The sequence below is a fragment of the Lolium rigidum genome, chromosome 4 (genome assembly GCF_022539505.1).
Source record: "Lolium rigidum isolate FL_2022 chromosome 4, APGP_CSIRO_Lrig_0.1, whole genome shotgun sequence".
In the NCBI taxonomy this organism is placed as follows: Eukaryota; Viridiplantae; Streptophyta; class Magnoliopsida; order Poales; family Poaceae; genus Lolium; species Lolium rigidum.
Window position 1 is genome coordinate 218,375,610 of NC_061511.1, and position 22,815 is coordinate 218,398,424.

Consider the following 22,815-nt stretch of genomic DNA (forward strand, 5'->3'; position numbering starts at 1 on the left):
TGTGATGGCAAGTGAATTACGCAAAAGGAAGTGAAAGAGATATTGAGAGCATTAACCACATGAGAGCACAAGGGATGGTTCAGATCATACGAGGGGCAGAAGGAGCTGTGGCATGGGAGCAAAGGGAGTAGCCAAAGGACGGTGCATGGACCATCAAGAACATTTTCTCCAACTCACCCCATCGGATGATGTTATAGCTCGCCTGGATGGCCACCCAACCCGAATGCCCTCCCTTTACCACTACGGTGATGACATCGGCAAGAAGAGTAGAGCTCCGCTCCAAGCCTCTGATATTAAAATAAGCCAAAACTTATGGTTCAAATTCTTATTGAATTATGCTATTTGTGCGATAGCACAACGCGGTAATTCGGGACTAAAATAAGAGAAACCCTATGGTTAGCCTTCGTCATTGCGCGATAGCGCAACGGGTCATCTAGTGAAGGAGAAAAGTACTAGAATCTGCTGTACGATGGCATCGCATTGAGATGTCAGTTCAATTCAAGACCAAAAGTTCAGAGTTTATCTGTTTCTTTGCTGCCTTGATCTACTTCAGATGAGGGTTAGCAATAGCAAGTGAGTGAGCTTTTTGTTTCTTCTTAAAGAACGGGCAGTCTTTTTTTTTTTGGCACAATGAATGGGGTCTAGAAGACCCCAGAGAAACTTCATATAACCCGTGGCGGGTACAAATTACAATGAGACTCTTTTACATCTCTTGCATAGAGAAATCAGAAATTTGAAGAAAGGCCCTCAAAACTAACGGAAAGCACCCTGGAACAAAAGGAAGAAAGCAATCAGGTCACTGGGCACCGCCACCACCTCCCGCCGGCGATCTCAAGACGTTGCTGTCAAGATACAGTGCCAAGATGCTCAACAGCACGCTTCCGGTGAAGCCATGCATCCGCCAGCCACTCCTCCACCTTCGAGAACAAACCACTTGTTGGTGAAAGAACGGGCAGTCGAACTACCATTTAATAAGATAGAAAGAGTTCAGTTACAAAAGAGGGTAAACAATGTGAGTGGGCTCTATTAGGTGAAGAAAGGCTCGGATTTCAAACTAATTTGAGCCAAGCTCGCTAGGCGCAACTTCATTATGTGCGCCTTGAAAGTGCATTATACACATCTATACCTTACTGAAAAATCTACCAGAACATTTGTTTGGCACGGTAAAGAAATTGATCAGTGTAAGCATAGTGGCAAATGTCTTGCCCAATGGGATAAAGTCTGCTTATCCAAGGAATCTGGTGGACGGGTTGTGCTCAATTTGAGAGAACAAAACAAAGCACTTATTATGAAGAATTTCTTTAAATTCTATAATTCTCATGACTTGCCATGGGTTAACCTATTATGGAACCCTTACTATATGGATGACAAGGTTCCTGACATTGATGACAGAAAAGACTCTTTCCGGTGAAGGAATTGTATCAGTTTTCCGAAGGAATTTAATTTGCACACTAAATGCTCGGTGTCCAAAGGCAATTCTATAATGCTGTGGAAAGATAACTGGAATGAATCAGCTCTTATGAATGAGCTTCCGGAATTGTAATCTTTGCCCAAGAACTAGAAGAATAACAGTCCAATGTATCAAGAATATAAATATGGAAGAGCTATATGATCATTTCCATCTTCCTGTGTCTATATATAATAGATGATTCCCAGCTCAGAACCTTACATGATATCACCTCTCATTGAGGAATCTGAATGAAAATGATAGATGTGAATTTCCATGGAAAGGTAACATTTATTGCACCAAGAAAGTATACTATGTATTGACCCACTGCACTGCTTCATTTAATTGGATTTGGAAATCCTCAGGTCTGCCAAAACATTTTTTTTTCTGGCTGATGATCCAAGACAAAAACAATACCCGTGATCTCATGATCAGGAAAAACTCTCATGTTGAATCAAATGTCATAGTTATGAATGGTGACATTGAGATTGGAGAAATTCTTGCTCCATTTTTTCAATATGAGGATTTTGAATTTTCCATTGAGGCTAACAGCAACATATTGTTTATGAGCTATGTTACGGTGATTGGCGAGTACTTTTGAGTACTTCCGAGTACTACTGGTCTGATTTATCCTGTCTGTCCGATCTGGCCCAGTAAATTTAGTTTCTAAATTAACCCACTAGTGATATTATGGTAACTTCCCCTTCGCCCCGGCCCGCACGACCGGCCAGTTCACGAGTGGTGACGACGATCTGAGAATCTCTCACCAAAGTCGCGGCTCCCTGCCACGCCGCCGGCGCCTGAATCCTAGCGCAATCAGCCGTTGCCGCCGCTCGCCGACGCGCCGCCGAATCAGCTCTCTGCTTCCGCATCCATTTCCGGCACCGCGCTCGGCTCGCCCGCATCCTCGCACTTCTCGTCAGGTACACTGCACCGGCACCACCCAGGATCTCCCACTCCGAACCGCTGTGCCGTCGAGCGCGAGTTCTTGCCTTCCTGGTCGAGAAGAAGCCGTCGGACCACATTTTCCAATACACCTACGCCGTCCAGCGCGAGTTCCAGGTTGAGCATCATGTGACAATAAATCCACATAGGAAGCATATTTGTTTGACTTCTCTGTAGCATAATTTGAGCTAAGGTAAAAATATGAAAGCTATAGTACTTATGAATAAGTAGTAAATATGAATAAGTAGTAAATATTACAGATCAATGAACCCAATCAAAAAACGTTCTAGCTTCGCCTCTGGGCCGAAGGGATATAAAAGTTGCTTTATCATTTTTGAAAAAAACATGGCAAAATGGCTCTCTTATTTTTTTTCTAAAAAAAAGGAATAGTTAAATTTCAAGTCTGTAATACGCGGCTGAAGTTTTCACAAAACTTACCGACATGTGTTTTTCCAATATATAGAAAATGCGTGCAATATAAGTTCTCTTTGTAGTTATAATTCATTATTTTATTTCTTACATTACCTCCATCTGTAAACTTGATTAGGCTGGTGATCCATCGTAGCGCTGGAGCAGTATTTTTCAGTATGCGGGGCTTTTCAGTTTTGCTTTAGCGTGCTTCATTGATTTGCAAGAGACGACATCCCGAGTCTCAAGTTTGTGGGAAACTACGGGAGAATTAGACCCGCACTTGGATGTCCTTGCACTTATACGCACAGAACAAACCCAAAAACAGTGAAAACACTCACAGCATCTTCACGGGCGCCCACATAGCGATCCCGATAGTGTTTTAGGGACCGGCAGCGAAAATAGGCTCACCCGGCCCGTTCCAAACAGCGCCAGCGCTTTTCTGAGCATAATAGAAGCACCGGCAACCGGTTCCAGCCTCTTGGCAAAGGGCGTGAATCAGGCGCGCCGGCGCCTTGCGAGGCGAATTTTTTTGGGCGTGGGAGCCGCCTGTCAGCCATGCATCCCAAAAATCGACGCCAGCGGGGAGTAGCGGGCCCGACGCGTCAGCGACACATTCAATTTAAACCTAACCGTCGCCTACCTCGCGATGGAAGTTATTGGCGCGCAGCGGCGGTGCAGTTTCCGCAGAGGCACATCGAACCGTCTCGTCGCGCCTAGGTCTCCGTGCTGGCGTTAATGAGCGCCCCCGCTCCCCCTGCCTCCGGCCAATAAAAGGGCGCTCTCGCATCGTCCCTCCCACACAAACCCTAGCGCCCCTCTCTCCAACCCTAGCCGCCACCATGTCAAGAGACGACGCCATGGCTGGTAGAGGCAGAGGCCGAGACGCGGTCTCGGCCGTGGTCGTGGCCGCGGCAGAGCTGCACGCTCGTCGTAGCCTGTGACGTTGTCGTCTTCATCGTCGAACCTGCAGGAAGATCAGGAAGTGATGTTCGAGTTCGTCGTCGTCCTCAAGTGCGACCCACTCGGCATCAAAAGGCTGCCGGACAAGTTTGCCAACTTCATCGCCGGCAACGAGCCGGCCGCGCTGCATCTGCGGGAGGCTAGCTGCGATTGCTGCCGGTGGACGTGCTCTTCGATGGGCGCGACAAGATGTACCTCCATACCGGCTGGGAGAAGTTCGCGCGCTACCACGATCTCGAAGCCGGCTGCTTGCTCACATTCTCCTACCTTGGCGATGCCGATATGAGCGTCAAGGTGTTCGACGAGATGCGCTGCCGCCAGCACTACCACGGCGACACCGATGAGGAGGACGATTGAGTGTTGTTTCTTCGCAGCGAAAATAGGCACAAAGGTTTCTGGATGTTCTTCCTTGAAAGGACGAACAGGGCTATCATCACCAGCTAGATTTTCCAATTTGGGTATCTGGAAGTGTCTGGGAGTATTCTTTCTTGGCAGCTAACACACGAAATCTGTGATGCCAACACTAGTTAGCTTTTCTCATTTTCTAATTTTTAATTTGTGTCAACCATGGTTCAATATTAGGTTGTGGAAACCATGTTCCCAGACTATGTCTTAGTTTGTATAAACCATGTTCCAAATTATGTATTAGTTTGTGGAAAGTTTCTCCTCTTTATTCAAATTTCTATGCTTTTATTTGAGATTTTAATTCAAGTTGCCGGTTTCAGGTACCGGTGTGAAAACAACACCTTTAAATAGAGGATGCAGTGCCGACGTCTCCCCACATCGACATCTCTATCGGTGACTATTTTAGGCGCACCGTTGGAGATGCTCTCATAATAGTACAAACAAGGCGTAGCCGAGCAGTGATAAAAAAGCAGTTGCTGGTGACTCGTGAGTGCCATATGAGGCCCATGCTCGATGCATCCGTCCAGAGACAATGATGCGTTCGTGCGCGGTGGCTGCCGCGTACGTGTCATGGGTAATCACATCTGCCTGATGCAAAACATACTACACGGATCTGGCCGAATCCTGAGGACAGTGACACGCCTAATTGCCTGCCTGCGTGCTGCCCTTTTTGGCATCTCCTTGCCTGAAAGCGAACGCAGAGCGCCCTCTTTACTCCTTGCCCTGTTACGCGTGTCCGTTTGTGTGGACATATTTTTTTAAGAGTATGTCTATGTCTCAGTTGACTGAGATTTTCTTAAGTCTCAATCAACTCACAAAAGTGCAACTGCAGTTTAAAAAAATTTACAACTCAAATCAGTTGTACTTTTCTAGTAGAAAAGTGCAATTGCACTTTTTTGTTAGAAAAGTGCAACTCAAATGCATTTTTGTAGGTGACTGAGACTTAAGTAATTCTCAGTTGACTGACACTTAGCAAAACCGTTTCTTTAAAGCAAAAACGAACGGTAAGTGGCCATCTATGTTTGTTTGGGTGAGGCCGTGGATGCAAAAATTGGATGAAAAAGCATGCGTGACCGTTTGGATCTAGAAGTCCTAGCGGTCCAACGTAAATTTTTTTTGACAGCGAAGCTCTTTTAATGGCGATTAACGAATCGTTGAGTCCCATCGCCAAGCGTGAGGCCCACCGAAGTCTGGCGAGCGAACAGTGGAGGAAGCGACGGGAGGCGAAGGAGAAGCGTGGAGGGAGGGAGGCAACAATGGGGCGTGACCGTCAAGCACCCCGAAGGGCGTTGAGTGGGCTAGAGCAATCATTTTGCCGTTTTTATTTAAATTTATAAAATATAATCAAATTTAAATAAAAAAAAATTATTTCATATTATATACATATTTGGGGGACGCGGCTGAAAAAGGACGCCCCCCCAGAAGCGGCGTCCCCCAAAACATTCGATTTGACGATTTATTTGGACATAATTTGGAATGCAACTAGATATGGCCACGCAGGATGTCCAGGCCTCAAACCAAACTACTCCTTCCGTGCAGAAATGTAAAACATTTTGATTTTTTTATAAATTCACTCACTTTTATTTGTATCTGATGTATTTTGAGTGTGTATATTCACTTATTTTAGTTTATATCTAGTTTACTTTAAAACTATCTAGAACATCATCTTAGAGCATCCCCACTCGTTGGCGCTCCCCACGCCCAAATCCGGACGAAACTACCGCCGGATTGGACGAAATTAAGGCGTGGGGAGTACCGTATTTCCAGTCGTCCACCCGGAGTTTGGCGGATAGAGTTTAAATTCAAACAAATCGCCGTCCCGCGCTACAAGTACGGCCAGTTGATCGGCAAAAGGAGCAAAATGATCAGCCACAGATCGGCGATCGGAGGGAAATTACACGGAGACGAGGCTCGTCGGCAGTCCCGGCCGGCACGGCGGTGTCCGACGGACCGGTTCCTCACACGCCGTGGCCGAAGCGGCTGCGGCCGGCGACGATGAAGCGGCGGCGGTGGACGTCGAAGCGGCCCGCGGTCGACGAGGTAGATGGTGAGGTAGACGAGGTAGGAGCCGGCGGAGACGACGTAGTGGCTCGGAGGATGTCGTTGCGGTGGCCCCGGTACCAATTTCTCGTCTCCTCGTCCATCGGTTCCATGTCGCCGCCGCCCATGAGGAACGCCAAGTCCGTGTTCCTCTTCTTCGCCGCCACCGTCGTCTTCGGCGGGGCGATCCGGGCGCCTTGGTTGGCGAGCATCTCCCGCCACCTGCCGTCGAACTTGTCGTTCCTCCCGTCGGCGTGCGATCTCAAGTCGGCCCGAGCACTTGTCGATCGACGCTCGCATCCTGTCGGCGGGATTGTCCGTCCGTTTGAGCTCTTTCTGCTTCTTCCGGCCGAGCTCGGGCGCCCTTCCGCCACGCAAGCCGCCGGAGCGTCGGGGTTGTACTTGCTCGGTTTTGCTTTTCGAGAGGGACGTGCGAACTTCCTTCCACTTCTCGCACTTCTCGAGGCGGGCGTAGACGTTGAGGAACTTGAGCCGCAGGCCGGTGTCGTCCGTGTACATGTCCAAAGCTCGGCGCAGCTGGGGAAAAAGAGCACGGCGATACGGGTCAGCTAACGACGATGTACCTCGGTGGTGCGAGGCCGGCGGAGCATACCCTTTGCTCCAAGTCGTGGCCGCCGATCGGCCGTTTGTCGATCTCCTCCTGTACGCCGTGCCATTTGCTGCACGCCGTCCGCATGATCCCCCAATGGGTGGCCATTGCCTTGTCTCCCCGGTACACGTTCATGTTCGTCTTGTTGAAGTAGGGATCGACGAGCTTGCGTTCCTCGTACGCCCGCCTCACTCGAAACCGGTATGTGTCGAACGACCGATTGGCCCCGATTATGCCGTTCGTGGACACGGTCATCCAAGCTTCGGCGAGGCACTCCTCTTCCTTCGGCGTCCATTTGATACGCGGTTCGGCAGGCGGCGAGTCCTTCTTCCTCTTCTTCTTCCCCTTCGACGGGTTGGCGGCGGCTTCGATTGGCTCTTCTTCTTCCTCGCCTTCTTCTTCGATGGCTTGGCTTCCGTCGGCAACATCCTCCCGATGCTCGTTGCGCGCCGCCACAGCTGCCGTCGCCCTCGTCTCCTCTTGCGTGAAGAACCCCGGGCACGCAGCGGCGGCGGTCATGAAGAACCCCGGGCTCGCGGCGGCGGCGGCGGAGCCGGAGGGGAGCATCTCGTGGATCTCCTCTTCGTTCGGCGCCGCGATCGCACCGAACGGGAGCGGCCCTCGTCGCGGGGCCGGCGAGGTGCCCTCGAACAGGCCGCCGCCGCCGACGTCAAGCTCGGGCGGCGACGGTGTGGGCTTGGACGGTTGGACGTAGGCGCCCTCTTGGAACACGGCAGTCGGCGACGGCGGGTACGGCGAAGGCGAGAAGGAAGACGGGGAACTTGTTGTACCTTGCGTCGGCCATTGGCCGGGAACATGCCGCCGCTATAGGCCATGCCGATCAGCCTCGCTTGTTCGTCCTGGGCCGCCTCCGCCGACCTCTTGGCGGCGGCTCTTTTCACCCTCTCCGCCCGGCGCTTGTTTCCACCTCGCGCCGTTTCTCGTCCGCCGCCCACGCGGCGTTCGACATGCCCGGCGGCTTCGTCTTCTTCGCCCGCATCTTCCTCGCCGGCGCCTTCGGCGGCATTGTGGTGGACGAGAAGACGAGGAGGAGAGTGGTGGTGGACGAGAAGACGCCGCCAGGAACTGGAGGCTGGAAGACGAGGAGATTGGGGGATTTCGGCGGGAGAGAATGGGGATATGCAAGCAAATTGGAGGGAATGGAGATATGCAAGCAAATTGGAGGGAAAATCGACGGGATTTGGTTTTCGGTCGCCGACTACGCGGGTCCACACGCCGTTTCGCGCCAAAATCTTTCGTCCGGAGTCCCCGAGCGCGCCCGGGGGCCGGGGGTGGCGTGGGCTCGCCGGATGGATTAAGGGCCAAATCCGGACGAAAACGAGGAACCGGGGGCACGACTGGGCCGAATTTCGCCGTCCGGATGGAAAAAACGTCGCTCGGGGGCCTCGTCGGGGGACGAGTGGAGATGCTCTTACATTTGTTCACGGATGGAGTAGCATTTTTAGTGCTTGCGGTTTGGAGCGTGCCACTTGAGGTGGATCCCACCGTGCTCCTACTGCCTGGTTTTGAAACGAAGAAGGAACGATTGGCTTTTTTTTGGGTGAGCACGGGCGCATAGCTGTTGTTCGGAGGAATACCTACATCGGGGCAGTAAATGCAAGGTTGGTAGTAGCGGCCGTTGCTGCTCCACCATATTTTTTGGTCGTCATCCTCTCCTCCAAGGCTCCAACCGACGTGTATGAATTCGTTTGGAGCGGTACGTGGGGAGACGCTCTCCAGGTGCCGGTTTCACGTGACCCAGCCGCTGGATCCCATCTCGAGGGCCCGTGCGTATATGCATATCGCCGGTCGATTCGTATTTGAATCCGACCATCGTCTCGTCCTCTTGGAACAAGGCCGTACGTGTATGTACGTTAGGCTGATACGGCAGGTACGTACCGTATCACATCAGGGATGCCACCCATGAATCCATGATGCGTCCGGTCCAGAATCACGGAGTGGGCGTCTCCCGACGCACTCGATCGACTCGCTTCGTGGCTGCCGTTGCCATCGATGATTACCATTTACCAACGTATCCAAGTCCAGTGTAGTACGCTGCAGGTTTCCTCGCGCACCTCGGGCTCCATTTCCCACCCACCAGGCCGTCTCGGTGCGCCACGTCCCCACGCGAGAGTCTTGTAAAAACTATTGTAATGTATGTGGTTTTCATTAATAAGAGGAAAAACTTTCTGGTTTTCGGGGGCGCAAAATATCAATTTTAAACCTTGAATTTTTAGAGGTGACCTGAATTTCAAATTCCTATCATTTATAACCCCAACTGTTAAAACGTGGTCTTAATTGAACACGGAAGGTGTTTGACAAAGTTGACCAACCGTAGGCAAACATTTTGCAAAAGAACCATACTTAGTAACATGTTCTAATCGTCTGGTCCTAGTACTCTCTCGGGGTGTTCTATATTCGGACACAAATCACAGGCCTAGTCGTCGGTGCCCGTCTCAGCTTTCTCTAGATGTGTAGGAAAATGGCTATAGGGGGTGAGTTTACTGGTAGCGCAAACCACTAGCATGTGGACCCTAGCCGCACACATGTCTGTGTTTAGTTTAGACCGGGTTCGACGGTTCAAGATACCATCATCGGGAATTTGAAGTTCATGTGCATTTCGTCGAGAACCCAGGCAAAATTGGTTGACACCCACAGGACCTGGGTCGACCAGGGTGCAAACAAAATGGGTCTGACTACCGATGATGTTATCATGTTCCAATTGTAACTCATTACTAGAACGGAGTACGAAACAAATTTAACAGTTTATATTACCTTACAACTCTTCCTGGGCATTTCTCGGGCCGGGCCGGGCTTCGGGCTGGCCCGAAAAAAGCCCGACGGGAAATCCTTGGCCCGAGCCCGGCCCGGCCCGACCAACTTTCAGCAAATTTTGGCCCGAGCCCGGCCCGCGGCCCGAAAAAGCCCGATTTTTTCCGGGTTGGCCCGACGGCCCGGCCCGATCTAGTGGTAATTTTCTTTTTCTGTGGCCCGAGCCCGGCCCGATATAATTACGGGCTGAAGAATGATGGCCCGAGCCCGGCCCGATAGAGAGAAAAAGCCCGGCCCGGCCCGGGATTTTCGGGCCGGGTCGGGTCGGCCGTTCGGGCCGGGCTTCCCATGCCCAGATATACTTACAACTAAAAAATTCTCAATTGTATATTACCTTACAACTCATATGCATGAATCACGATGCAATCAGATGATGTCTCGAACTTGACTAAACACGAACTTAGTTCTCGGTTAAAAGTATATAACGTCTTTACGCAGGAGCCAATAATGGCACTATGCAGGGAACGTCGTATCTCTGGTGCAGTGGTGCGGCGGAACGTTAACCGTTAAGAAAAGCAGTGGCATGGACGCAAAGGATCTCAACAATGGAGCGTGCATGATATCGCATTGACAAACTTTGTCCTGGTGCAGGAGTCGGGTACCTCGATTGGTCGGACGGACCCCTACCCTTACAGGTTGGTGAGACTAATCAGTCCTGCGTGGCGTGTTCACTACTTGAAGCAACCACACACGATTAAACTAGCCCTACGCCCGGTGCGTTTTTGTCTTCAAACATGTGTACGGGAAACGGGCAGTGCAGTGGCAACGTAGGCGAGCACTGCTGCTCCACTTAAAGCTGGCGCTGTACTCGTACAGCGTACGTACCTGGCCTAAAACACTTGGGCAAATGATTTTGACAAGTTCTTTTTGGATGATGATTTGGACAAGTCAAGAAGTGGCATGTTTTAACCCGCAAAAAAAAAAAAAAAAACTGGCATGTTTTTTTGTTGCAAAACTAGCATGTTGTGTCTGTTTGAAAAGCTCACGGAGATGCCATACATGATACTCCCTCCAATCTATTTTAATCAACGCGACAACACGTACATGCATAGGTGATGCCATTGCTACCATTGTGTCACTTTAATCCGATCAGAGGGAGTCTCATATACACCATCTTTGGCACCTTGGCGGCAAAACCTATTCATCGCTGCAGTGCGGGAGCTAATACGCTCCACACGCAGCGAGACCTTGCTGGGTCGTGACCCATTTGCGTTGTCCAGATCTTTTTCGGTTTTAGGAAACTTCTAGAAATTTCCACTTCAGGTTTTTTTACGGTTCTTTTATGATTTCTTTGGGTTTCTGCAGGTTTTCGTTTTTCTTTTTTTGTTTCATTTATCTTTTTTGAAAATTCTGAACTTTTTTAAACAAGTTTTCAAATTCTAAAATTCGAGGAAATTTGAAAGCTAAGCAAATTTCAAAGTAAGCAAATTTTTTATCTGAGCAAATTTTAAATCTAAGCAAATTTTGAATCTGGGAAAATTTGAAATCTAAGTAAATTTCCAATATGAGCAAATTTTAAATCTAAAGAAATTTCGAATTTTGGAAAATTTGAAATCTGAGCAAATTTCGAATCTGAATTTTTGTTCAACTGTGTACGTTCTTCGTACGGAAGTACATGCGGTGCGTACATCTTTAGCGTTCCCGAAACAACCGAACCATATGGGCCAAGCCCAATTAAAGTTCGCGTGTTAGCGATGCCTACAAACCATCGTTAACGAGCGATGGGTAGGTGGTCCCGGGAAAACCTATACACCGACCAGGTCGGTGGCTACCGGCCACCGCACACCCCCTGGCCGGGTTTGGGCCAGGCCCAGTTCGCTGTCTTTTTCCGGTTTTCTGTTTCTTTTTTCGTTTTTTCGTTTTTTATTTTTTTCCTTTTTCTTTTCTGTTTTCTTTCTTCTTTTTGTTCAAATCTGAAAAAATTTCAAATTCGAAAATTGTTCAGTTTTGAAATTTGTTCAAATTCGAAAATCGTTCAATTCGAAATTTGTTCAAATTCGAAAATCGTTCAATTTCGAAATTTGTTCAAATTCGAAAATCGTTCACTTTCGAAATTTGTTCAAATTCAAAAATCGTTCAATTCGAAATTTGTTCAAATTCGAAAATCGTTCACTTTCGAAATTTGTTCAAATTCAAAAATTGTTCAATTCGAAATTTGTTCAAATTTGAAACTGTTCAGATTTAAAACAGAGAAAAAATGAGAAAGGAAAAAAGAAAAACAAACTTCGGCCGGCCCAACATACACGGCTCGGGTGTGCAGTGTTCCGTCCGCACCGAATCCATAGCGAACCGTGGGCCGGCCCAACAAAGACTAGGGGTGGTCGGTCGCTGTTACACACCGACCAGGTCGGTGTAAAGCAGCTCCCGGTGGTCCCTGCCTTGGCGGTACCTATGGACAGAGGAGAACCAGAGATACGATGTTCCCGAACCGGGCCTGTGGCCATGTCCAAATGAAAGTGGAGCGCCTACCCATCGCTCATTAGTGATGGTTTATAAGCATCACACGCATGGTGATTCTAGATGGGCTTGGCCCATTAATTCATTATAAACTACTTACTATCTCTCTCCATCCATCATTCCAGCCTACACTCCACTGGTTTGAGCTCAGCCTGAGCGTGCAATAGACCTGGTTTACAACCACCGTAGCCACATAATCAACATCCATTTTTTTGAAAGTGAACAAATTTGAATTTGAACAAAATTTGAAATGAGCAAAATTAAAATTCCGAATCTAAGCAAAAAATTATTTTGTGCAAATTCCTAACCTGAGCAAATTTCTATTCTAAGAAAAAAAATTGAGCAACTTTTGAATCTGAGCAAAAAAAATTGAACATATTTCAAATCAGAGCGAAATCTGCTCGAATTTTAAAAAACAAACAAGAAAAGAAGGAAAAATGAAAACTGACAGAACAGATAATTTCACTCATAATTTTTTTATTTAGACACAAAATTGCTCAAAAAATATTTTGCTCAATGTTTTTTGTTCATAATATTTTTGTTCAAAATAATTTTTCTCAAAAAAATTGTGTTCATATTTAAAAATGGTTAAAAAACAGTCATAATAAGAAGAAAACTAGAAAAAATAAAAAGGTAGAAAAATAAAAACCAAAACAAGAGAATCAAGGAGAACCCCAAAAAAACCGAAAGATTCCAGAATCTTCACAAAACCGGAATTGCACAGAAAAGTATTATGGGCCGCGGCCCAGGCGGTCACCCTGTGCGTGCGGAGCGTATTCCCGCACGCACGCGGGCGATGAATAGGTTTTGCCAAATGAAAGAAGGTGTGCGGCATATAGGATTTAGTGGACCGTGCTGTTTGTAAGCAAATCTGGGTCTTACTAATCCGGCAAAATTCGGCTCAACTTTGTAGAAGCAGTGGGCTGTTTCTGCGCGAGTCTTGACGGAAGCCTGTTTCGGTCCATTATAGCTGCCAGCCTGCTGGTAACTGACACATATGGAGTTCCCTAGGGTTGCTCTCCTATTCAACGCATATGCGATAGCAACAAGTCAGGGTTGCTCTCCTATTCAACGCCTTTATGTTCAGTATCAGTGCACGAGATATTTTTGTGCTTGGCCAGGAGAGAGAACATCAGCTCTTAGAGGTCGTTTGGTATCCATCATTTGAGCGAAATCTCTAGAAAAAGGCTGACCTTCGCGAAGGGAAGGTAACTCGCTCCGCACGCGACAAGTGGCGCGCTGTGGTGCCAGAAAATTCCTGGGAAGTGGTCTCCCTGCTCGCCACGTGTCGCAAGGGGAAGCAAGGTGGGGATGGGGGAGAGAGAAGAGCCGGGTTGTGTCGGTTTTCCCTTTTTCTTCTAGATTCGTTTTTTCAAAATGAAATATCTTGAAAACCGTAAGTCCAAATTGCGAACCGTTTTCACTTTTGAGATCCCCGCGTCGAGATCTTCAAAACTAGATCCCATGTTGATAGGTTTGGGGATACTTTTTTTTCGTACTTCCAATAATATTATGATTGTACCTGTGGTGTGTACCTAACTGTACTCGTGTTTGAACTGATAAGTACTTCTGTTTTTAGTGTATTTGATGCAATTTTTCCCTTTACTTTGCTAACTGTACTTGCCCATGTGTGGGACTGTACCTGTACTTACGTGCGACTGTACCTGCTCGTGTGCGCTATTGTACTTCTGTACATGTACTTACTTGTGTTCACAGCTGTACCTGCTCGTATGCGCGTTTGTACCTGCTTGTCTGCGTGACTGTACTTGTACTCGCTCGTGTGTTCAACTGTACTAGTGTGTTGTGCGTGACTGTACCTGCTCGTGTGCACGACTGTACCTGCTCGTGTGCGTGACTGTACTTGTACTCGCCTGTGTGTTCAACTGTACTCGTGTGTTGTGCATGACTGTACCTGCTCGTGTGCGTGACTGTACCTGTACTTACATGTGTCTTCAACTGTACTCGTGTGTTGTGCGTGACTGTACCTGCTCGTATGCACGACTGTACCTCCTCGTGTGCGCGAATGTACTTGTACTCGACTTTGTGTGCAATTGTATTCGCGTCGTGTACCTAACTGTACTCGTGTCTTTACTAAGATTTTCCACTTTTTACTTTCTAGTTGTATTTACGTATCTAGAGCAAGAAAAAACAATTAGATGGATGCATGCAAGCTAGGTACCGATCAATCCATGCTCCCAGGCGCCCTCGTACTCGTGGACTCACGGTTTGGTACTCGCGCTTGCTCGGATCGGGACTCGTATTCGTGCTAGCTGCGTTCGTACCCACGCGCCCACGCACGTACGTAGCAGCTCGTACGTATCCACGCGCCCACGCCCGCTCGGTACGCGTCGCTCGCGGAGCGTCGTTCGGGACGGTTCGGACCTTCTCAAAGGTCGCCCTCTAGGTAATCGTACCCTCATTTAAGCCTGGAATCCTGGAATTCATTTTAAAATTCTATAGGTGGGCTATTTGGTTGCCACAGAATTGGGCCATCATTTCATTTGGGAAATCCAGCAAAAAGATGCCATGTGTAATCACAATTCCTAACTGAAACCTGTCATTCATAATTCCTGTGGCTACCAAACAAATTCAATATTGAATTCTACTGTTATTTACAATTCCTGTGGCAACCAAAAGTGTCCATTTCTGGAATTACAATGTAAATGAAATGAATACACATATTCATTTCAAAATGCTACAAATGAAATGAAAACCTGGCTTCCAAACGACTTCTTACATAATCGATCATGGTTCTAATTGCTCAACTTCTTGAAAACGAAATTGTGCTTACATGGTCAATTTGGCTTTCGGCACCCTATTGATGGCCACAAACTATTCTTCATCCTAAAATACAAGCCATGGAGAAAACATGGATACATGGATCTGATTAACATGGGTCATCTTTTTTTTGGTGTTTCTTTCACAATAGTTCACGAAAACTCAAGAGAACTTGATGAAACATCGTGGCATGAATCTAGAAGCACCAAATCAACAGCTCTCACATGCACATGACCTCGCGTGCAAAGGAGAATCACCACTCTCAGTGCACACACATAATCCACCATAATACCACATGAACAAATACATTAAGTTGTTGAAATTCAATTCGAGGAGTCCTATGTAGGGATTAGCCCTAAGTGTGTGCAAGAAAAAAACATGCATGGAGCTACACTATTCCTAATCCGACTATTTTATTGAATACATTTTTCACTAAATGTTGAATCCAAGGATTTATCTTTCATATTAGTTCAAATTATCAATATTACACATTCAACTTAGATCGTCTGCTCAAATTGTGCAGTTTTAAGTGTTTCATATCGGGTTTTCTGTCGTGCATGTATCAACCATTGGCTTGAGCTTCAACATTCCCGTGGCACATGTTTCACAAGATACGGTGTTGTTTCATTTTTTTCCAGAAATATGCGTGCCTCTACGTCGCCCTAAAGCTATAAACCACAAATTGAGTACAAAAAACTATAATGCACGCATTTGTGATATTTAAAATGTAAATCTGCTCACAAAATGTTTAAAATTTTCACTTAGAATTCCTTATTACGAAATTCGAATATTGGTGTGACTTGCGAGTGATATGGTATGTTTGTCACAATTGATTGTACACTTCTGTAGTAGATATGTGGTACTAGCACGAGTGTCTCTAATGCATAAGGTGAAAACTCAACGTCCAAACAATGTCTAACTTAGGGCATGTACACTGCTAGCCTCTTACCTGAGCGCTTAATGAGTCAGTTACTCCATGCATGCAAGCGCCGGCAGCTTAGCTAACGTATTTTGCGTTGTTATTTGAAGCGACGGACTCTTAATTGTGCGGCGATGCTTGGAAAACGGCTGGGAATAGGAAGAAACTGCCAGTATTTTATTCCTAGCGCCTATAAGCGCCCCGTTGTACATACCCTTCGAGCAAGTTTAATAGTATAACCAGCTGCTGGCTATAAGCCATGTGTCATGTCATTTGTAGCTAACATAGAGCTAACATGTATAATAGTGAGCTATAATCATGTACTATTTTATTAATGGATGATCCACATTTCACTCCCACAAAGTGCCTAGGAGCACGTGCTAGAGCTGGTTCTTGCATAAGAGCCCACTCCTCTTCTCTCTCCTCCTCTCACTCCTCCAACTAAGCATGAATATATTATTTTAATCCTTATAGCCAGCTGATTAGGACTTATTATACTTGCTCTTAGAAGTTAGAACGACTTTATCTTTTCAGTGCACTGAGAAAAGCGGGCGCCTCTGCCCGAGCCCCGAGGATGAAAGAAGAGATTCTGTTAAGAACATCACGAAATGTCGGTAACAGAATTCCTGATGGACCCAAGCAAGATGCCCATGCATGCCATTGGCATGGCCTGCTAGTGCCACTCCATAGATGCCTTCCTCTTGATCATCGTCTCCGAGCAGGCTGTTGCGCGGGAATCAATACGCGTTTGTGTCATCGTGCCCCCATATCACAATGTCACGCCATTTTCACCTCGTCTTGGGCCATCCAGAGCTAAGCAAACAAGCCAGCTCGCGAAAGCATGCAAGACCCGGTTCGATCGACGCCACGCCATCGATGCCGGCGATCGCGTATAAACGTCGACGAAGAGCAGGCCAGCTGCTGCACCTGCACCGTATCAGTGATTCAGTTCATAGTTCAGAGTGCTAGCGTGGACGCCGGCCATGTCGGAGGAGCAAGGGCGCCCTGCTGAATCGAGCATGGCGGCGCCGGCGGCGAGGTGGAAGGAGCTCCACGGCGAGCGGCGGTGGGACGGGCTGCTTCGCCCGCAGCTGGACCTGGACCTGCGCCGCACTGTGATCTGGTACGGCGAGATGGCGCAGGCGGCGTACGACGCGTTCAACCACGAGAAGCTCTCGCCGCACGCCGGGCTCTGCAGGTTCGGCAGGCGGCGCTTCTTCGACCGCGTCATGCTGCCGGGCCACGCCGCCGCGTACCGGGTCACCAGGTTCCTCTACGCCACGTGCTCCGCCCCCGCCGTCAGGGGCGCCGCGTTCGTGGGGGTACACGGGAGGGGCAGGCGCTGCAGGGAGTCCAACTGGATCGGGTTCGTCGCCGTGGCCACCGACGAGGGGAAGGCCACGCTGGGGAGGCGCGACATCGTCGTCGCCTGGCGCGGCACCGTCCAGGCGCTCGAGTGGGTCAACGACCTCGAGTTCGTCATGGTGCCGCCGAGGGGCCTCCTCCGCGACGCACACGGCGCCGACGCCATGGTGCACCACGGCTGGCTCTCCATCTACACCTCCACCGACCCGGTGTCCAGCCACAACAAGGACAGCGCAAGAGACCAGGTAGTACACTACCAAAATATCTATCTACGGTACTCTCACGTTAGTACACTGTTCATTGTACGTCGTGCTCACCAACCTGCTCTTGCGCGATGGCATGCAGGTGCTGGCTGAGGTGAGGAAGCTGGTGGACACATACAAGGAGGAGGAGGTGAGCATCACGACGACGGGCCACAGCCTCGGGGCGGCGCTGGCCACGCTGAGCGCCTTCGACATCGTCGAGAACGGCTACAACGGCACGTTCCCCGTCACGGCGTTCGCGTTCGCCAGCCCGCGCGTGGGCGGCGCCGGCTTCAGGAAGCGGTTCGACGCCGCCGGCGCGCTACGGCTGATGCGCGTGCGCAACGCCCACGACATCGTGCCCAGGTACCCGGCGCTGCCGTACCACGACGTGGGCGCCGAGCTGGCCATCGACACGGGCGCCTCGCCGTACCTCAGGGCGCCCGGGGACGAGCGGGTCTGGCACAACCTCGAGTGCTACCTGCACGGGGTGGCCGGCGTCAAGGCCGGAGGAGGGTTCGAGCTGGCGGTGGAGCGGGACGTGGCGCTCGTCAACAAATCGTACGGCGCTCTCAAAGAGGAGCACGCGGTGCCGGCGGCGTGGTGGGTGCCGGCGAACAAAGGCATGGTGAAAGCAAACGATGGGCGCTGGAGCCTCGTCGACTTCGAGGAGGAGGACGGGGAGGACGCCGTCCTGCCACTGAACAACAAGTGAAACGGACGCATGTTTCTTCCTAGCATGCATGCATGCGCATATCATTTGTGCTAAGAAGACACAAAGCTACTCCGAAACCAACAAGAAATGTACCCCATGCTACATGGAGCTTGTTTTATTTAAAAAAAAATAGAAATGATATTTTAAAGTAAAAAAGAATGTTGTGCTCTATCAATATGAAAATTTTCAACTCAAAATACATTATAATTGAGGCTGTGAAAAAATAATAAAATCTGACATCCACAATAGTGAACGGTGCAGATTTTTAGAAGAGTAAAGTCTGAAATAAACCTTTAAGTTGCAGATGGTGTCCAACTCAAACCTTGAACTCTTAATCCTTGAAATCACCACCCTATACTTATCAATCCCGGTCATGTTTTTGCTTTTAGTTAGTTTCCAAACAGGGATCATGTGACGTGGCCAGGGAGTCTCATCTCACTCTCATTGACATGAATGGTCCACATGTCAGATGCATCGTCTTCATAGGCATAATTGGCTCTTTCAGGCCACTAGGATCAGACTTCAATGGAACGTCAGGGTTCTCACGCTTAATGGAACAGGAGGCTCAGCGACCGAATGGGGGAAGAGCCCCATACTCCCCGGCGTCCTCACCTCTGACTCCCCTCCATCCCGTCGTCCTCTCCTCCTCCTTCGACTGCCCTCCATCCCTGGAGTTCCCTCTCCCGCGATGCCCGCAGCGCCCCTCAAAGTCGTGCGTGGCGTGGAACTCGCCGGCGCGGCTTGAAGCTTGCCGGCGCAGCATGGACCTCGGAGGCTCGGTTTACATCGCGGCACGTGACCCGGACCTCAACGGCCCGGCCTGCAGCGTGGCGTGCTACCTGGACCTCGATGGCGGCGCGCGATCTGTAGATGGACGGCGAACGGCCCGACCTGCAGCTCGCTCCGTTCTTCTCCAGCCCGCGCTGACCTCCGGGGTTCGCCGCCGTCAGCGTGATTTTGAAAACGCCTGCTCGCCTTCAGGTTGTTGGGCTGGGGCACCACAGACAGAGCGCGCCTGCGTTCCCGCGGAGACGGGGAGCACGACGACGATCACCACGGCGGAGCCGTGCAGCAGATGTGTCGTAGGCTGAATCGCTGAAGTACATCGTCGGCACACTCAGCGCATGTAGGGGAGTCAGAGGCCATGGCCTAGCTGCCCTTGATGGCGAAGATGTGCAAGTTATCGGCAGGCTCGCGGATGCTTGCGTTCTGCTCGTTTAAATGCTCGGCTGGCATGAGGATGACGAAGAGAAAGGGGCCAGCCTGAGGATGACGAACAGTCGGTGATCCCAGGGTTGACTCCTACCACGTCAACAATTTTTGAATGGAAACGAGCTCCATGTAAGTATAGACCGGGAATAGTAAGCTCGGGGTGCTAATTTCCGGGATTATAAGTTCAAGGTTTGATTCCAACACCCACTAGAATTTCAAGGTTTATTTTAGACTTTACTCTTTTTAGAACCTGAAAATCTATTAGATTTTGTTATTTTTGCACATCCTAGACTATATGGTATCCCGAGTTTAAATTTTGTAACTTGATAGAACTCAACATTGTTTACATCTAAATATTTTTCCATATTTTTTTGAAACTTTAAAATGTCATTTTTTATTTTTTCAAAGAAAACTAACTACATGTAGCTCGTCCTATCGAAATCAACGAAAAAATAGCACGCTATTTCAGCGTTTTAGCGGCACTAAAGCATATTTGGAGAGTAAACGCTATGCTATGGATAGTTGTCTCATTGTGACGCTAATCTCGTTATTAGTGGCGCTATACAAACTATTTCTCCTAGCATTGTAGCGGTGCTATTTTCGTAAAAAAAAATAGAGCTGCGGACTAGCTATTTTAGGTCCTTTAGCTCACGAGCTGCCGAAATCCCCATTCCTAACCTGGCCATTCAACCGGAGCCCCATAAACAGCTCCCACTCCTAACATATAGCATCAAAACGAGCGAGAGCTGTTGCTTCAATAAAAAGAAACAAAGCTTGTGAGCCTAGGAGGAAGTTGCTTCTAGTTTTCCATGATGATGATCTGCAATCCATGGGTTTTTCTTCTGAATCAGATAATAACCCCATGTATTTTCCAACTATTTCATCAGATTTCAATTAATTACTACGTCTTGGCTCGTTAGTTATTTATTTGGACTATTCTTGTTGGCTGGTTAGTTGTCCACCTTTTTTTAAATCTTAATTCTCCATCTAGTTCTAGACTATGACTATTGAATTGTTGATGTTACTTGTTAGACCGTGACAAATCTTTATCTTTCATTGTGATATGGACTTTGTCAATTTGAATTGTTGATCTGATCAATCTTTTAGCAGCTGAAATCCTTAGTATACATGCTATATTTGTCTTTTTTTTTGTGAAACGCTATGTTGTAAAATAGTACCTTATTAACACATTATAAGGTGCATATCATATTTTGGAAGGCCACGCTATTTCATTCAACGCCCTATTTTTTCATTGAAAAAAATCCACACTCCGTGGAGGTCTCTATATTATGGACCAAGTATGTAGAACTATAACACGACTGTTCTCGAAGATTCTAGTGCTTAGCACATATTTGTAAACATAACGGGATTCACAACATAGTAAATAAAAAAATTCCTACGGATATGAACAAAAGAGATCTAATCTACGAGAGCCAAGATCGAATCTACAAGCTGAAAGTAGCGAGATGAGATTGAGATCTACATACCCTTGTAGATAGCTAAGCGAAAGGCGCTGCTGAGAAGGCGCTATTCTACCAAGACGTGGGCCCATCACTGTACTTGACGGCGCATGTCGAAGAGCGGGTGTGGCACAACCTCGATTGCTACCTGCACGGGGTGGCCAACGTGAAGGCCGGAGAAGGGTTCGAGCTGGCGATGGAGAGGGACGTGGCACTCATGAACAAGTCGTACAGCGCGCCGAGGGAAGAGCATGCGGTACCAATGGCGTGGTGGGTGCCGTCGAACAAAGGCATGGTGAGGGGGGACGATGGGCGGTGGAGCCTCGTCGACTGCGAAGAGGGGGACGGGGATGACGCCGTCTTCCCGGTGAACAACAAGTGAAGGCGGACGCATCTTTCTTCCGGGCATGTATGAGCAAATCATTTATTAGTTGTTGTCTTTATTCATGGAAACCACAAGAAGTGTAGCCCAGTGCTATATGTAGCTTGTTTCATTATATGTAGCTTGTTTTATTAAAAATATATTATGCTCTATCAACATGAAAGATTCCATTGCTTAGCACCAATTTCTATCCCTATTATAGTTTGATTTTATTTGTAAAACATGGCCAAAGGCTTGTTTAGTTGGTATTCTAAGGCTGTCAACTTTTGTCTTACCTTTTGGCCTTCAAGTCTAAAGTTTTCCAACTAGAATGAGGGCCAAACATTGCTACACTTGAAGAGTGCTTGGCACGCTTTTCCGAGCCAATGACACGTGGGTCTAGTTTCCATGAAATGAAGTGTCACAAGTATGACTAAAGCGAACGGCCTAACTTAAAATGTGGAGAAGTGTGGCAATCATAGTATATCAACCAAACATAACGTAAAATATTATAAAATTCATATAATATTAAAATATGTTATGCAAGAAAATATTTATTTAGATAGAGTTTCTTGATTCCATTTCTTAGGGAAGACCATGAGTTCTGAAAATATAACTAGGTGGTTCGTCGACCAACAATTACATGTGCCGCTTCATTCATCTTTCGACCTTCCCAATCAAACCAGAAAACCGGATGTTACAGTTTCGCTGGCACACAGTGCACGTGTAAGTGCAAGCTGAACGGGAAAAAAAGATTAATTTTTGCGAATATTCACGCGAGCGCACGCGCTATTTAGATATGCTTGATCTAGTTCTACTACTAACTAGAACGTAGTGGAGAGCAGTCCTTATAAGTTGGTCTCCACCTCTCTAAAGTAGCAAGGTGGGACTAAACATTGCAATGCAATGCTACCATTCTACGCAAGCAACGGGATAGTGGGCTGCTGATTTGAAATAAGCCTTATTGGGTCCAATAAAATAGTCACGCTGTGTAACTGATATGCATGCACCTTACATAAATGATCGCAAGCAACGGGATAGTGGGCTGCTGATTTGGGATAGCCTTATTGGGCTCAATAAAATAGTGATGATGTAACTAATATGCATGCAGCTTACATAAATGATCACGTGAAGAAGTTGCTTTTCATCATCTTTCTCCGGATGAATCTTGATCCAGATAACTATGATATGGACTATCGTTCGGTATGCATTTCTTGCCAAATCCATGATATGGCCGGCCACCATGCGCCATGGTACACTCGTTAGTCAAACCTTCGTTGACTTCCATGTACACTCGTTCTTCCTACTCCCACTAGATAAACTTGGAAAATCCTATAAAAGTTCAGAAAAACAAATACTCTAACAAAATGTTGTTGAATATATACATGATTATATCTATGATAAACTTATACGGTTATCATATGTCATAGTAATCCTTACATTCATCACGCTCCCTGCTGCGGTGTGTCGAGGGCTTGCCCAACGGCGCTTTGCGTACCAAAGATTTCGCCAACAACAAACGGGATTTCCACTGGAAGGCCTTCGATGGCCTTGTCCCTCCACCCGTCAGGTTCTTGGCCGCCGACTCATTCGACACTAGGTCGCCGCAGCTTTCGGGCACAAGTTAGCATGATACCGTTGTTGGAGGCATTGTTT

At 48.0% G+C, this 22,815-nt stretch overlaps 1 protein-coding gene across 1 annotated transcript; it reads left to right on the forward strand.

Annotated features, from left to right (window-relative positions):
* Window positions 1-16,787: 16,787 nt before the first annotated feature.
* Window positions 16,788-18,126, forward strand: LOC124648269 (phospholipase A1-II 6-like). Its single transcript, XM_047188061.1, has 2 exons — window positions 16,788-17,414; window positions 17,515-18,126. The coding sequence occupies exons 1-2, from the start codon at window positions 16,788-16,790 to the stop codon at window positions 18,124-18,126; spliced, it is 1,239 nt and encodes a 412-aa protein (XP_047044017.1).
* The last annotated feature ends 4,689 nt before the right edge of the window (window positions 18,127-22,815 follow it).